The 15615-nt window shown below is 33.7% G+C and overlaps 1 protein-coding gene across 3 annotated transcripts in view; it reads right to left on the minus strand.

Annotated features, from left to right (window-relative positions):
• Positions 1–15374, minus strand: part of LOC148602153 (protein mono-ADP-ribosyltransferase PARP12-like) — a 32434-nt gene extending 17060 nt beyond the window's left edge. The window contains exons 1-4 of one of the 3 annotated variants that reach the window (XM_088554699.1): positions 12899–15374; positions 6936–7714; positions 3703–3868; positions 552–854 (exon numbers count right to left, since the gene is read on the minus strand). In XM_088554699.1, the coding sequence (XP_088410825.1) occupies positions 552–854; positions 3703–3868; positions 6936–7623 (1157 nt within the window). In that variant the 5' untranslated portion in view covers positions 7624–7714; positions 12899–15374. Of the gene's footprint in view, positions 1–551; positions 855–3702; positions 3869–6935; positions 7715–8389; positions 8540–9845; positions 9870–12898 lie in introns of those variants that run through there. The other 2 variants (XM_088554700.1, XM_088554698.1) reach the window with 2 other exon arrangements.
• Between the last annotated feature and the right edge of the window lie 241 nt (positions 15375–15615).

A 15615-nucleotide genomic window follows, 5' to 3' on the forward strand; every position in this document is an offset into this window, starting at 1 on the left:
TCACACGCACAATACCAAACCACACGCTAAACACTCACCAAACGCATGATAAACGTATGAATGTTTCAAGAAGTGTAATTATTCATTCCAATCTGTCTGCTCTTAGGAGATAATTCGCAATGGTTTCTACTGTATTTTAGTGTCCTTTACAGAGTTGATTCCCCTAATTTGAATTCCACGGTGCATTGTATATAATTCATATCTCTTATGAAAGTCTACATGTTAATTTCTGTTTACTTAAGCATTTTGAACAAAATATAAAAAATAAAAATATGTAGGTTTTTCAACCACATATCATGGTTTGCATGATTCTTAGCTTGAGTGTCATTTATGTATTTGCCTGGTATTAACCATAATATTTTTAGAATTGATGGATTTGTTTTATTGTATTAAAATTTACTTTTTAGTACTTTTTATCCATTTCTAAGTTTTTTTCATCTGTATTGAAAAAAGGAGTACAAGACCTGCAAAGAAACTTTTGAAGCATACTTGAAATAATGAAAGATGAAAATCTGATAAAAATTAGAGTTTCCAAATCATTATCACTATACCTAAATTCAACATAGCATTTATCAGATTTTACATCACAATAATTCAGCTCAATCTCAAAATTGGCTGAATGTCGAAAGTCTGTCCATGCATCATCTGCCGTGTCGCCTTGTTTCTTAAACTGCCACTGGTACATGGAATCCTTATGATGTCTCCGACAACTCTTGCCAAAGCCACACCTCCCTCGTAGATGATAGATACAAATCTCTGAAGCCATCAACTGGGAAGTTGGGTCAATATTGTCTGTTCTACTATACAAGGTAAGGGTTTCAAAGTCAGCTCGTAAGTTAGGATTTGATTTGTGCCTACAATGACAAGAAAACGAGGAGATTTAGAACCAAAACATATAATGAGAATAGGTATGGTGAGTATGTCAAAGTGACAACAACCTCACTGGGATGACAATGTAGCCCAAGGCCAGCCATTGGTCTCCAACAAACGAAGAGGAAACCCTCACACCACAGGGCAGGCTGCAGCTGGCCTCAAAACTCATCATACACAGGTGCAGCAAAAGAGTACATGATATGAAACGAGAGAGACAAATAATAATTGGATCTAAATCGAAGTCCATGAAGTCATGGATCTCAATTCAGTATTCTGGAAATGGTCACTAATCATACTTTATTGTTATCTACTTATCAAGACATGGTACATAATACAGCAAAAAGCAAACAAAAAATAAATAGCCTCCATATCAGGCTTAATGATCAATCTACTCTGTTGATCCTATACTTTATTATCCTCTAAATGATACATATAAAGCCTTTATTTATTTCTTAACCACCTCCCCTTATCAGAAATCTACCCCTTGCCGCCATGTTTTGCTTCCCTCATGATTATTCTAGATCTACAATCATGAACCCACCTTGCCATACCTCCACAATAATGATAATTCTACTCACTTGTTGCAATTACTATATTCCCATCTCTTTTCAAAAATTGACCCCATTTTTGCATTCCACTCGCTATACAGGGATAAAAATAATGCTGGGACTTTAAATATCATACACAGGGGCAGTTAAATCATCATTACCAGGGTCAAATTTTTGCTTTGACATTCTAACCACTGGGCGAATCTCATTATGATATGACACTGGTATATGACTGGTGAATATAAAAATTAAGGATCAAACACCTGTACATGAGCAAGATAGGGAAATCTCAGACAACCCAGAGTAAGTTTTAATTATTCTTTACCAAAGCTCGACCAATGGTTTCTGAGATTTCTCAATCTTGCACAAGAAAAACTGGTGTTAGATTCTTTTTTCTCACTTCAAGCCTGTTTTCAAGTAAATGTTGGAACTGAAAATACCTCCACTGATACATCACGGTTATGACCAGTGTAAGTCACTTCAAAACAGATCCTAGATATTTATAAACAAGAGGCTCCCAGGAGCCTGAATTGCTCACCTGGTTCAAGTTTGTATTCCAAGGATAATAAATTTAACAAGGAGTTGTCTAACAATTTTGACTCAAGAAGACTTTGGTAGGACTATCATAAGGATCATTTCAGTGATAGAAAGTGTCTTTCTTTTATAGTTTTATAGATATTGGCTGAAAACTGTAAAAAAAAACCTGTCATTTTTTATCTTTCAAGGGCAATAACTCTTACAGGAGTCACCTGACAACTTTGATCCCTTAACACTTTTGAAGGCCTTATAATAAGGGTCATTTCAGCTATAGAAATAATTTTGCTAAACCTAACAATTTTGGAGATACTTGTGAAAAACTATTGTCTGACCCCTTTGTTCTATTTTTAGTAACAGCAGCCATGTTTTTCAACAGATCAAAAATCCCCATATCAGTTCTATGCAAGATAACCCAAGGAACATTCATACCAAGTTTGGTTCCAATTGGTCAGGTGGTGTCAAGATTTTTGAAAGAAATAACATTCAAAATAGCAAAAGAAAAACGTCAAAAAAGGGCAATAACTCCAACATGGCTTAATATATCAAAATGAAAATTTGACCACAGATAGACATTTTCATGCTGAATACTTTTAACAACGTGTCAGAATTTGGCTAAACTTAATGGTTTTGGAGATGCCAATAACTACTGTCTGACCCCTATGATCTATTTTTAGTAATGGCAGCCATGTTTTTCAACAGATCAAAAATCCCCATAACAGTTCTATGCAGGATACCCCAAGGAACATTCATACCAAGTTTGGTTTCAATTGGTCAAGTGGTGTCACAGGAGAAGAGTTTTGAAAAATTGTTAATGACGATGACAACGACGACGAGGATGGACGCAAAGTGATGGCAATAGCTCACATGGTCTTTGGCCAGGTGAGCTAAAAAGCTGCATGAAATAATCAATATTCTCAATATTCTTGATAAAATTGTCAATTCAAATGAATTTTTCAACATATATTGGAGAGATCGTTCACTAACTTCTAATTAAATTGTGCACATTTTTATGGGAAACCGCACACGTTCTGTCTTACGGAAATCTTGCACAGCTAAAAATAGAAATTTTCTTTTCTCTTTACAGAGAAAGCTACATTATGAGGTGTACAAAAAATATGAACAAGATTTTAAGATACTTTTTATTTTACAATAATCTCAATTTTATTTTGTTTTAAACAAAAACTTGTAACTGTGTGTAATGATGTTTTGGGGCCAGCTGCAGCCTGCCCTATGGTATGAGGGTTTCCTCATTGTTCTTTGAAGGCCAATGGGTTGTTTTGGGTTGACATTTTCTTCCTTGTGGGGATGTTGTCTCTTTAAAATCTACATCATACATATTCTTGTTATATTATGTCCCTCTTGGTCACATTCAGTGGAAAACATAATAGCATTTCCAAATGACTGTATCATTAAGAATAGAACAATGTGACATCATCAGTTTAAAGAAAGGAAAAAATATGAAGATATTGTGGTGGTAAATGTTTTCATTGGTACGTCTAAAAAAAAAGACATAGAGTATATAGACTATACCGATGTCTACAGGGGGGTATGCAGGTTTCCAGGTTGAAAGGGGGGGTAATATTCCAGGTTAATATTCTATTAACAGAATAAAATGTCTAGTGAAGCAAGGAAAACATATTTCAGATGTAGAATTTGTAAAAGATCAGGAATTTTTCTTCCAAATAAAGTTATGGGTAGGAGGGGGTTGATGGGTGGTCACCCCTGAATTTCCACCTCATTTTACCTTTTCATGTTGTTAAATCTTGATGTAGTTTGGCGGTGACTAGGTGAAAATGATTGAACACTCCCAGAATCACTACCATCACCTTGGTATACACCACAACTCTGAAGATCTGCTAGAACTTCTTTAGGGCTTCTTCTGGTGCTGATTCCATATCTCTCTAATAATGCTAGTAAATATAAAAATCATATTCATAAAAAAATTCTTCATGGTATGCAACTTAATACAACCACAGAAGTTGAACAATACATATACATATAAATGTTGAATACAAGTAAAAAAAAGGATATATTTGCTTTTACCAATTACTGGCCTTGTTATATAATCAAGTGAAAATATTGGCTTAACCACTGAAATGTCTTTCTGAAATATCTTGATTTTATAAGATTACATAACCCAAACAACAACAAAAATTGATCAGCAGTTACATTAATATAAAATGCCAAAATGACATCACAACTTATTGTGAATTTCAACTATACTGGAATAAGCTAGGAGGTTTGACGGTAGTTTTTTTAGTAGGAAATAATTTGCTCAAATAATAATGCTTTGACAAACTAGATATTTAGTGAAAAAGTAATCAAGGGAACCAAGGTTATAGCGGTAATCAAAAAAAATATAATCCAGTGACAAAGACCAGACATACATTATAAAGAACATAGAGTAACTAAAATCATACATAAAAAGTAACAAAAGCAAATGAGCAACTCGGACTCCACTAAAAACTGGGAGCATGGACCAGGTGCATCGGCAAGGTAAGTGAAAAGTTGTTTTGATACTATAGAAGTTCACATATGCAAAGTGGCAAATATTTCATGATTCTAAATATGTCATGAAATTAAGTGATGATCTCCAGTTTGGTTTAGTTTACACATTTTATGTGCATTTTGCACATCAGTTTTCATGTAAGGCATGCATTGGCTATAAAATAAGAGGTGAACACTTAGGGTGTATACAATAACGATTCTGTGTGAATTTCATAAAATTTCATTCAGTGGTAAAGGAGGAGTAATGGATGACATTGTATTCTATAACATTCTATAACAATCTATAACATTCTACAACATTCTATAACATTCCACAACATTCTATAATATTCTACAACATTCTATAACATTGTATAATATAACAGAAGATAGTAAGTACAGGCAGAAGGATGTAAGTAAAAGTCCATGGACCCATCAGCACAATTGTTTGATGGATTAATGGCAAATAATTGAATCATCGCTGAAGAATTGATAATTGGTCAATGAATTGGAGATGGTTTTGTTATGTACATATATACAATGTAATACTGTATAGGGGTACTTTTCACGGGGAGCTTATTTTGGCACATTTTAGCAGTCTGACTAAAAACACCATTTAAATATAATATTAGGTCTAGACCTAAGTACTTAGTGTATCCAATTAGTATCCGCCAAAATAAGAAATGCCAAAATTTTCCCTTTATCTTTTGGCCTCAAAATTGACAACTTTTACACCTCCAAAAATTCTGCCATATGGTATGACCTTTTGTGTAACTATCAGAATTTTAATCGGAGCAAATCAAGTAAGGTGCCATATTAAATTTACTTTTACCTTAAAATACTTAATCAATATTTTGTATTTTATTCAAAATATTAAATTTTAAAGACAAGAACATTAATTAATGTCTGAATTTATATCATTTAGTAAATTTGTGTAGAAATGGAAAACCAAAACAAACCAATTCATAAAATATATTGACCGATCACCAGTCACATGATGTAAAACTGAAGCAACCACCACTTTAATGGATGGGTTTGACAGATGGATGACTGATCGGACTGATCACTGATCAGTGATTGATGAACGATCACAGTAAATATAGCTGCATGGATCTGTTCAGGTATTGTACAGATGGAAGGATTCAGGAATTTAAAAAGAATTAAGTTGATAAAATAAGTAAAATAGATTAATCTAGTATCTATTGTACAGTGTTGATTTCATGTTTCAATTGGCATACATGTATTTCCCTGATCAGCTAATACATGAATAAACAAAATGCTTGGGGACTCCCAGCAACAACATTATCTTTGATAAGTATACATGTTAGTGTGGTTAAAAAGTATAGCAAAAATGTACATGCATGCATGTACACAAAACACAGCCCAGCAGTATTTGTATCTGTTCAAGAAGATGATACAGGAAAAAATTTGAATGTACTTTTAGGTTACAGACCACCAATTCAACCAATGAGCATTTGGAACGTACGCAAAAATAGTCCTACGCAGAAATTACCCCTGTTCCTCATAGTGCTGTGAAAAAAGTTCTCATCTTATTTAAAAAATTTAAACAGTTTCTGAAAGGAAAAACATTTCTGTACATTTTATAGGTGCATTTTGCTTCTTGTGATGTGAAGCCTAATCTCCATAATGATTTTTAAATATACCCCTATCTTGTGAAAACACTGGGATTTCCCATGCTATTTATAGACCCTTCACTTCTGATGACCAGTACTGCACTGCAAGTCTGCTAACCCCACATGCCATTCTGAGGATTGTGAGCTGACATATGTAGAATCATGCTGATATACAGTCCTCTGCAGGTTAAAGTTAAGGTAAAGTCCAGAGAAGCCATTGAATATTGTGAAATTAGCATAGAAGCCTATGGAAAGTGGAATTAGTGGTTTTTAGCCTTTTATTCAATACATGTATTAACATTAAATTATACATGTATATTAACAAAGTACATCAATGAACATCTAACTTGGTCAAAATTATATGTAAGTGACATGAAGTTGCCTACTTTGCTTACAACATATACCCCATTTATATAAAGCCACACACAACATTTGAAACCCATGGGCGTAGGTATGGTTGGTACTGCTCCGACTGTACCAATAATTCTGACTGGTACCATATGCTATACCAATAATTTTCACATTTTCACGGTAACACCTTGTGTCCCTATATCAAAAACCAGAAAGTTTTGCTTTCTATGCCTATGTAAATCATCCATTCATTGGCAGTTGAGATGATTACGGTGTGAATATGGATGGATAGACAGACAAGGTGATTAGATTACATGTACATACATGTTAGACTACATGCACCCCCATTTGGTGAATGGGGGTATGGTTACAAATACCAATTTACAAAGAACAATTCATTTAAATTGCAAATGCTATTATTTTCTTTTCCATCATTCTTTCAATGCTTTTAGGAACATCCATAGGTAATTTGATAAATGTACTCTACAATGTGTTATGAACTAACCTTTGACCTGTTGGTCCAATAGGTCATGACGTCTTCGACAACCCTTGTTAAATTTGCAGGTTCCACTCACATAAAATTTACAAAGATGTATAAATGGGCAAGGATGGGCAGTTCCTTCTTTGGAACAACCTTTTCCAACATTGTAGAATTTACATATCTGTGGCATTGTTATGGGACAGCGACTCTTAATATGTCTGAAAATATTTCGCAATTCTTCAACACGAAGATCATCAAGATAGTGTTGACGAAGGAGAGCTTTGTTGTGGGCAGTTGTTAGATCATGCCCAAATGCGCAGTGTTTGCCCCTTCTTTCTATCTGACAAGAGTTTGAAAGTAGATAGAATTTACAAATGTGGAGTTTATCACATATTGGAGCACCGCGACACATGCTTCTCCCAGAACAATGTATGGGACAAAGTTCCAATTTTGTAAAAGCTGTGATGAAACTGTTCTTTCCATCTGTTTCAATATCAAAATTGTCCTGGTAAATCTGAAGCAAAGAAAGAAGTTTTGTTTGAAATTTCCTGCCTAGTTGCTCTTCCACATTGGCTTGTAAATTTTGGTCGGTCTCAACATTTCCAGGAGAAGAAGACAAAAACTTCACACACTGTTTTATGATCAGTGTATCTAACTGATCTTCTGTTGGAGGCTGATACTGAAGTTGGACTGGTGGAATGTAGTAAGCCATTGTTTTCTTTTCATGACAAATTATGCCACTGTGGTTACAGGGTCCATCATCAGTAAAATTTATCGTACTCTTAATGTTTCCACAGCAAGATCTGTAAAATAAATCTACATATGTATTTGTAAGTCAGCACTATTAGATGACTTGGGAGTGTTCAAGAGGATGGAATCCCCTTCACTTGAAAAATGTTTTTCAATTACATGCATTTTGTGGATTAAAAATGACCACCCTCCCACTTTTCTGTAAGCCATCATCATCTTTTCACAATCTCTGGATCCAATCAAGAACTATACATTGTATTTCTGATCAAACTGATTCTACATAATTTTATATCACCCATATTGTTGTTACAAAGTTGAAACTTAAACATAGTATGCTACCTATACTAAGATAATATCAATGCATAAATTCAAAATAACACCTAATGTCATTACTGGTGAATATCACTCAGTGGTAAGGCCAAACAAAAAAGATATGTGTGGTTCCAATCACTTTCCCGACCCTAATTCTTACTGCCAACCCTGGACCCTGGACAAGTTTTTGCAGAAATGAAAATTATTTAACTAATTAATGAAAACGACAAATACAATTAGTAGAGAACTACCGACATTCTGACCCATTTTTTCTCTATGAGGTGACCTGAATTACACATATTTTTTATTTGGGCTCAGGAGTATCTCTAGAGAGTGATGTGCCACTTATCGCATTCCAGCTGAAAATATCATATTAAAGCAGAATTTTTAACAAAACATGTTAAAGAATGACTTACTGAAATAATGAATACCGGTACATGAATCATTAGAATGCCTCCCTCCATAATGCTTTGAATGTTGATTGAATACTTGAAATCACTTAAGCAGGCCCTTCTTTACAAATTCACCAATGAATTCACCACTGCAGACTCAAAAGTGTTAATCCCTATCACAGAGCTATCACAGAGCTATCACAGACCTATCACAGACCTATCACAGAGCTATCACAGACCTATCACAGACCTATCACAGAATTTAATTTTCAAATTTTTTTTTCTAGGGATTGTTTTTTAAATGATTGACACTTTAGATTAAGCCAATAATACAATCTAGTGGAAATGGCATAATGATAGCAATTGTTTTTTCACAGTTCTATAACATGATGAAATAAATTGTTTTGTTTGATCTCACTTCTTGGTTAATGTTGAATAAATGAATTTGATTATTTATTTCTCATATGGGCAAGGTGGTTTATTTTCCATAAAAACGCTTGGTACTGCAATATCATCAATATGGATCTTTCTGCAGTCCACAATTCAAATAATTCCAAACTAAATAAGGCTTGATAAAGGTACAAACCCTAATTTTGACATTAATATTTAAGAAATTAAATTATAAAGAATTGTTTTTTTTTATTTTTGACTGTTATGCTCACACAACCAACTTTAGAGCAGTTTATGCTTGTTCATAAACTTCATAACTATCAGCTGTTCCAAACTTTGTTATTTTGCTTAACCTGGTCAGAAATTAAAAATAATACTTAAATGACTGAACTAAGTCAAAAGTTACTCCTCTGGGAATACTATCAGGGGTTCTCAAAGGGCATCAACATCAATAATTGGTGTTATTAAATTAATTGTTTCGTATTTGTAAGATTTTTAATCAGGCAAAATGGGGAGAATCAGAAACATGCATGTCAAAAATCCACCAACAGACAATATAATTTCAGTCAAAAATGATATCTTTATTTGAAAGGACCATTACTTGATCTCTGCTGATGACTGGATTTGCTCAGAAGTTATTCAACAAAATGTTAGAAAAATGAGGTTTTTGAAAGAGTTATCTGCCCTAGCAATGTTCATGAACAGTGCATTTCAATGAAATAATATTAAATTCAATTACCCAAAATGATATGGTAAATCTTGTATTTTCTCACTGAATCTGAAGGTGCAAACAGTCAAATTAAACTTTCAAAATGGTGGTTTTTTTCACACCATGTTTCTACATTATACATGTCAGAATAAGGAGAAATATTAAAAAAATGGATTTTGTCTTCAATGTTATTAAGACTACATTTTTCATAAATTCTACTTTCAAACAGAGTGAAAGGGTTGAAAGTGGCAGGGATGCCATCAACCACCAAAATTGGACATCTTCTACCTCATTTTGATGGCTACTATATTTTCAAAAATGGGTGACTGAAAAATTTTCAACAGCCAACATACATGTACCTTCTACTTTTTCTATTCTTACCTGCTACTTAAAATACTACCGACATCCCCGAGTGGCAGATCCAGAAAAAAAAATTGGGGTAGTCAACTGTCAGTATGCTTGATTTTCAATTGATCCCGAGTCAGTCGGTGTGTTTATCATCAACATGTTAAAGAGTCATCTCTAATATAACCTTTTGAATGCAAATTTCGATTTCAATATAAAACTTCACATCAGGATTAAACTACTTTTTTTCTTAATTTTTGCATTTTACTTGTTAAAAGTAGTAACTGCATTATGGCATTTTTAGTAAGTTTCCATCACACCAAGAAAAGTGAGTGCCTTCAATTCTTTCTTCCAAAAGACGAGGTACATTAAGGGATGGTTTTGGCCCCCTACTAAGCGAAATTTCTAAACATGGTAACAGAATGCTATCAATCTGCATTTTGTTAAGTTTAATGTAGGACAACAACATTACCAGAATTCTTTTCGGTTGGTTCTTGTTAAAAAAAGACAAGTTGAACAAGGTAAAAAACCTCAAGTCTTTGCAAAAATAGCTCAAATTTGGTGCAAAATTTATCTAATTTGTGAGGCCTGTGCAAATGTAGACCCACCTAATCTTCAGCAATTCTGATGAAATAGACAAAAATGCTTCAGAATATCAAAATTTTACATGAGTCTACATTTTGTGTACATTGGCATAGATACTTTCATTTTATATGGAACCATGGGTAATTTACTTCCTGGTTTTGTAAATTTAAGAAAACCAGCTATTTTGACCATTGATCATGACTTAAATGTGTAGTACTGATAAGTTATAAATATAGACAATTCAACTATAGATTTACCACCATTGTTCAGCAAGTAAAAGTTTGCTCAGAATCAATCATCAATTTTCAGGGAAATAAGGGGACCAATTTCACTTGTAAATGTACCTCAACTTTGTGTTTTTGTTTTGTTTTGTTTTTTGTTTTTGTGGGGGGGGGGGGGTTCTTGTGTCATTTTCCAAAAAATGCTTTGTAATCTGGTCATGTGTACAGACCATATGCAATTTTGAGTGGTTTGATGACAAAATAGCTGTAATTTATCGTCTGAACAAAAGAAGAAAATGTAAATGTATATTTTAAGGAGGTAGATATTTGAGGCCAACATATCCTTCTAATAAAGTACACTGAGATGATCTCTAGGTAACCCATATTAAGGAACAGGAAATCCAATTATTTATTCTATTATAATAGAATATTATAACATTTATAATTTCTATTGTTTATGGTTTGGAATGAAATACTTCTTTAGAAGTATGGATTTTTAAAGTCTACTATAGAAATTCCTGGTAGAAATTGCATGGTTTTCCACGTAGAAGTTGATATTCCCAGTAGAAGTTGATATTCTAGGTAGAAGTTGATATTCCCAGTAGAAGTTGGTATTCCTAGTAGAAGTTGGTATTCTAGGTAGAAGTTGTTATTCCCAGTAGAAGTTGATATACCCAGTAGAAGTTGGTATTCTAGGTAGAAGTTGGTATTTCTGTCCATCATGGAGTTGTTGTTTGCAAGCATAAGTACCAAAACCATATTCGGCATGAATCAGCAGTGGTTGTAAAGATGGTTTCATTTTTTTAAAAGTGATTCTTTGAACATATTAGCTTGCTTGATTTCTGCTAAATCTAACAAAACTGACTTTTTTGGGGCTCAAATACTATGATGACATCATGCTATAACTATTTAATGACCTAGATGTTAGGGTCAGGTCAACTGCTTGATATTCTACTAAAATACTATCACAGCATCCTGCTTTGACTTGCATTTGGAAACTTGATGACCTAAAAGTAATTATCGAAAGGTTGGGGTCAGGTCAACTGCTTGATATTCTACTAAAATACTATCATGGCATCCTCCTATATTTATTTGATGACCTTAAAGTAATTGTTTAGAGGTTGGAGTTAGGTCAACTGCTTGATATTCTACAAAAATACTATCACAGCATCCTGCTTTAACTTGCATTTGGAAACTTGATGACCTAAAAGTAATTGTCAAGAGGTTGGGGTCAGGTCAACAGCTTGATATTCTTCTAAAATACTATCACAGCATCCTGCTTTAACTTGCATTTGGAACCTTGATGGCCTAAAAGTGATCGTCAAGAGGTTGTTTTGACAGTTAAATACCAGGTAAACTGCTTAACTATCCCTAAACCACAGTTTAGACACATCTGGATGTAGCAATCCAATCAACTATTACTATGAAAAGATTAATTGATTAATTGCCTCTGTACTTGGAGTAAATGACACCTTGAGTAAAATCAGGTTCAGCAAGTTGGTTAGAAGGAAATATGTTGGCCTCATAGGTCTACCTTCTAAGCAATACTGCTCTTACAGTAATATTTTCTTAATTTGATCAGATAATCGATTACAGGTGTTTTGTCATCGAACTAATTTAGTAATTATCACACATGGTTCATGCACACGACCAGATTAGAAGGCATTTCTCAGAACCCTCCCCCCCCCCCCCCAAAAAAAAAACAACAAACAAGAATGCTACGCGTAGCCATATGTCCCCCGCCGCTGTAGAAAGAGTTGAATTACAAATGTTTGACACTTGTATAAATAGCAGATTCAAAACTTATGTGCTTTCATAAGTCCATGTGGCGATTCAAGGTGAATGTATCTTAATGAATCAAATTAAGTTAGGTTAAGAAAACTTCGTACAACAACAAAAAATCCGCAAAAAAAGAATAAGATTCGTACAATGTTCTAGGATTCCTATTTCCTGAAATCCTGTTACCCTGGGCAAGTGAAATTTGGGTCAGGGAAAGTTAGGTACTTAGTTACACTTATGCATGGCAAGTTGAAAACTTCATCTGCTGTAAGAATTTGTTTTGTTAGGAAAGCAGTCATTGACTGTGGGAAAGTTGATTTTATATGGATTTTTCTCGAGAAAAACTCAGTTTCTAAAAAATCCTAGAACACTGCACGTAGATGAAAAAATAAAGCAATTCACGTTCATTTGAAACCACTCCCAAATTATTTTTCGAATTCGCCAATGACTTGTTCCTGATAACTTGATTCTTTAGTCCTTATTAAAACAATAACTGATTTTTACCTGTATTTAAAATCTGGAATGTCAATGTATATATATATATATATATTACATGGAAAATGGAAAACAACCCGGAAAGCTGAAAGCAAAAGTAGAATGACAGTACATTAAGTCGTCACTTTATAAGATCGGTACCTTGTAAATTCGACACAAGAATATATTTAATATGGGACCGTTCTAGTGTCTACAGGAAAGGGACTGGATGTTTTTTTCATGATTGGTAAGCATGGGATAGTGTCTCATAAACTTTTTTCAACAATGTCCATGTGAAAAGAAAGGATATATGATTTCATAGGCTTTATAGAAGTTTCAACAATAAGAACTATGGTATAATCCGTCAAGAAAATTGATTAAATGTGTGTTTTCCATGCACTTGCTATACAAATTATCTCCCTTGGATCGAGGCAGAAAATTTGAAAATAGCCATGCAATATAAACTTCAATAATGTTTCTTTTTGAATTTGTACATGTAGACCCAAATTCCTTACAAGTAACAAGGACAGAAAATTTAACATGTTCAGTGAAGGACACATAAACCACCTTAATCATAAATGTTATTACTTCTAAAGACATTGTAGAATGAACAGTTTTATATCATATACAAACTGAATGTAGAAAAAAAGGAATGCAAAATTTTATATTGGTGGAAATTAAACAAATACAGTATCATATACCACCAAAATAAACGATTGGAATATTCACTCACAACGAACTTGAACCATGAAATGTCTTGGGTAGCCACAACTTTATTCATGTTTTATTTATTTATTTTTTTTTTTTTTTTTGCTTTTGTTTTGTTTTTGTTTTTAAGTATGTAATGGATAAGTCCAGTCATGTGAAGCAAGTGAGTGACATTGAAATTCGTATAACCAACCGTCCGTGCGAGACCTTAGAGGATAGTCAAGGACGTTAAAACCCCCGGTTGAAATTTGTCACTTTCGCTTATGGAACACCGAGCAGTATTTAAAGTAGTTTTTGCTTAAACTATTGAACGGATAAGATCATGGATTTGAATGAGTTTACATATATATATTTGGCTTTATAATGTTATTACTTCTAAAGACATTGTAGAATGAACAGTTTTATATCATATACAAACTGAATGTAGAAAAAAAGGAATGCAAAATTTTATATTGGTGGAAATTAAACAAATACAGTATCATATACCACCAAAATAAACGATTGGAATATTCACTCACAACAAACTTGAACCATGAAATGTCTTGGGTAGCCACAACTTTATTCATGTTTTATTTATTTATTTTTTTTTGCTTTTGTTTTGTTTTTGTTTTTAAGTATGTAATGGATAAGTCCAGTCATGTGAAGCAAGTGAGTGACATTGAAATTCGTATAACCAACAGTCCGTGCGAGACCTTAGAGGATAGTTAAGGACGTTAAAACCCCCGGTTGAAATTTGTCACTTTCGCTTATGGAACACCGAGCAGTATTTAAAGTAGTTTTTGCTTAAACTATTGAACGGATAAGATCATGGATTTGAATGAGTTTACATATATATATTTGGCTTTATAAATTTAGTTGTAATGTAAGTTGGTTGGGACTTAAACTTAGGACGACAACGGGACATACACTGCTGCATGGTTTGTGACGACTTCATTACTGACTACTGCAGCGAGCGGTACTGGTCACACCATTCCATGTAGTAGTTGATGACAATATGAAGGGTTGTTGAATTGTTGCAAGGGTTTGCGGCGACCACAAGACACTACTGCAGTGCAACTTGCTGATCTTATCATTGCCTATTGTAATAGTTGTTGATATTGTGACAAGTCATATAGGGTTATAGTGTTGGTACAACGGTTTGCGACATGCGACCTACTGGGCGCTGAATGAGACTCTTGTGGTTTTGTACTAAAAATTCAATTTTGTACAGACAAAAGTGAATTTTGTTCAATAAAAATGAATTCAGATTTATAACATATTACAAATTTTCAATTTTGTCTCTCAAAAGGCAATTCTGTGTCAAGACATTTTTCAGTAAGATTATGTAAAACAACTCTTTAATTGCGTATTCTGGATCAGATGTAGGCGATGTACTGGAACAACTTTTCGTGGCAGAAAGCTATAGAAATAATGTCATTACTGCTATTGATCAGTTGCCTTCAACATTGATACAGATCTTGTACTTCTTGGGATAAATTATGTTAATGAAAAAATACAAAAACACTGGTTACAAATGCATATCTACACATTGTATGGATTGACGAGTATCTTTCGTTGGACTCATAAGATTATAATGGCGTAGATTATATTTTGTTATCCCAGAAAGATGTTTGGAAACCTGAAATGGCTTTGAAAAATTGAAACAGATTGAAGACAACTCCATTTTGTCCAATGTGAGATATGATGAATTGGAATCGTAGGCACTATCGGAGATTTTCGAAATGTAAAGAAATATGATGTCACATACTTTCCATTCGATGAACGGAAGTGTGAGCTCAATTTTGAATTCTGGAATTCAAAAATATACTTTTATTCCAACAGGGCTAACGTTATCCTTGATGATTTTAAAGAGAATAAATCGTGGCAGGTGACGGATACCTCATTAGAAATAGTAGATTCAGGAAATAATACATAATCCAATTGAAAAGGAACCATTCGTATTCGTATTCGTTTTATCTGACAGTACCAATTGTCCTTAAGCATTCTGACTATTTTTCACGTTGCTTTACCAACCAGAAGTGGTGAGAAAATTGGATACA

The sequence above is a fragment of the Perna viridis genome, chromosome 12 (genome assembly GCF_037379345.1).
Source record: "Perna viridis isolate PV_CMFRI_1.1 ecotype Kerala chromosome 12, ASM3737934v1, whole genome shotgun sequence".
NCBI lineage: Eukaryota > Metazoa > Mollusca > Bivalvia > Mytilida > Mytilidae > Perna > Perna viridis.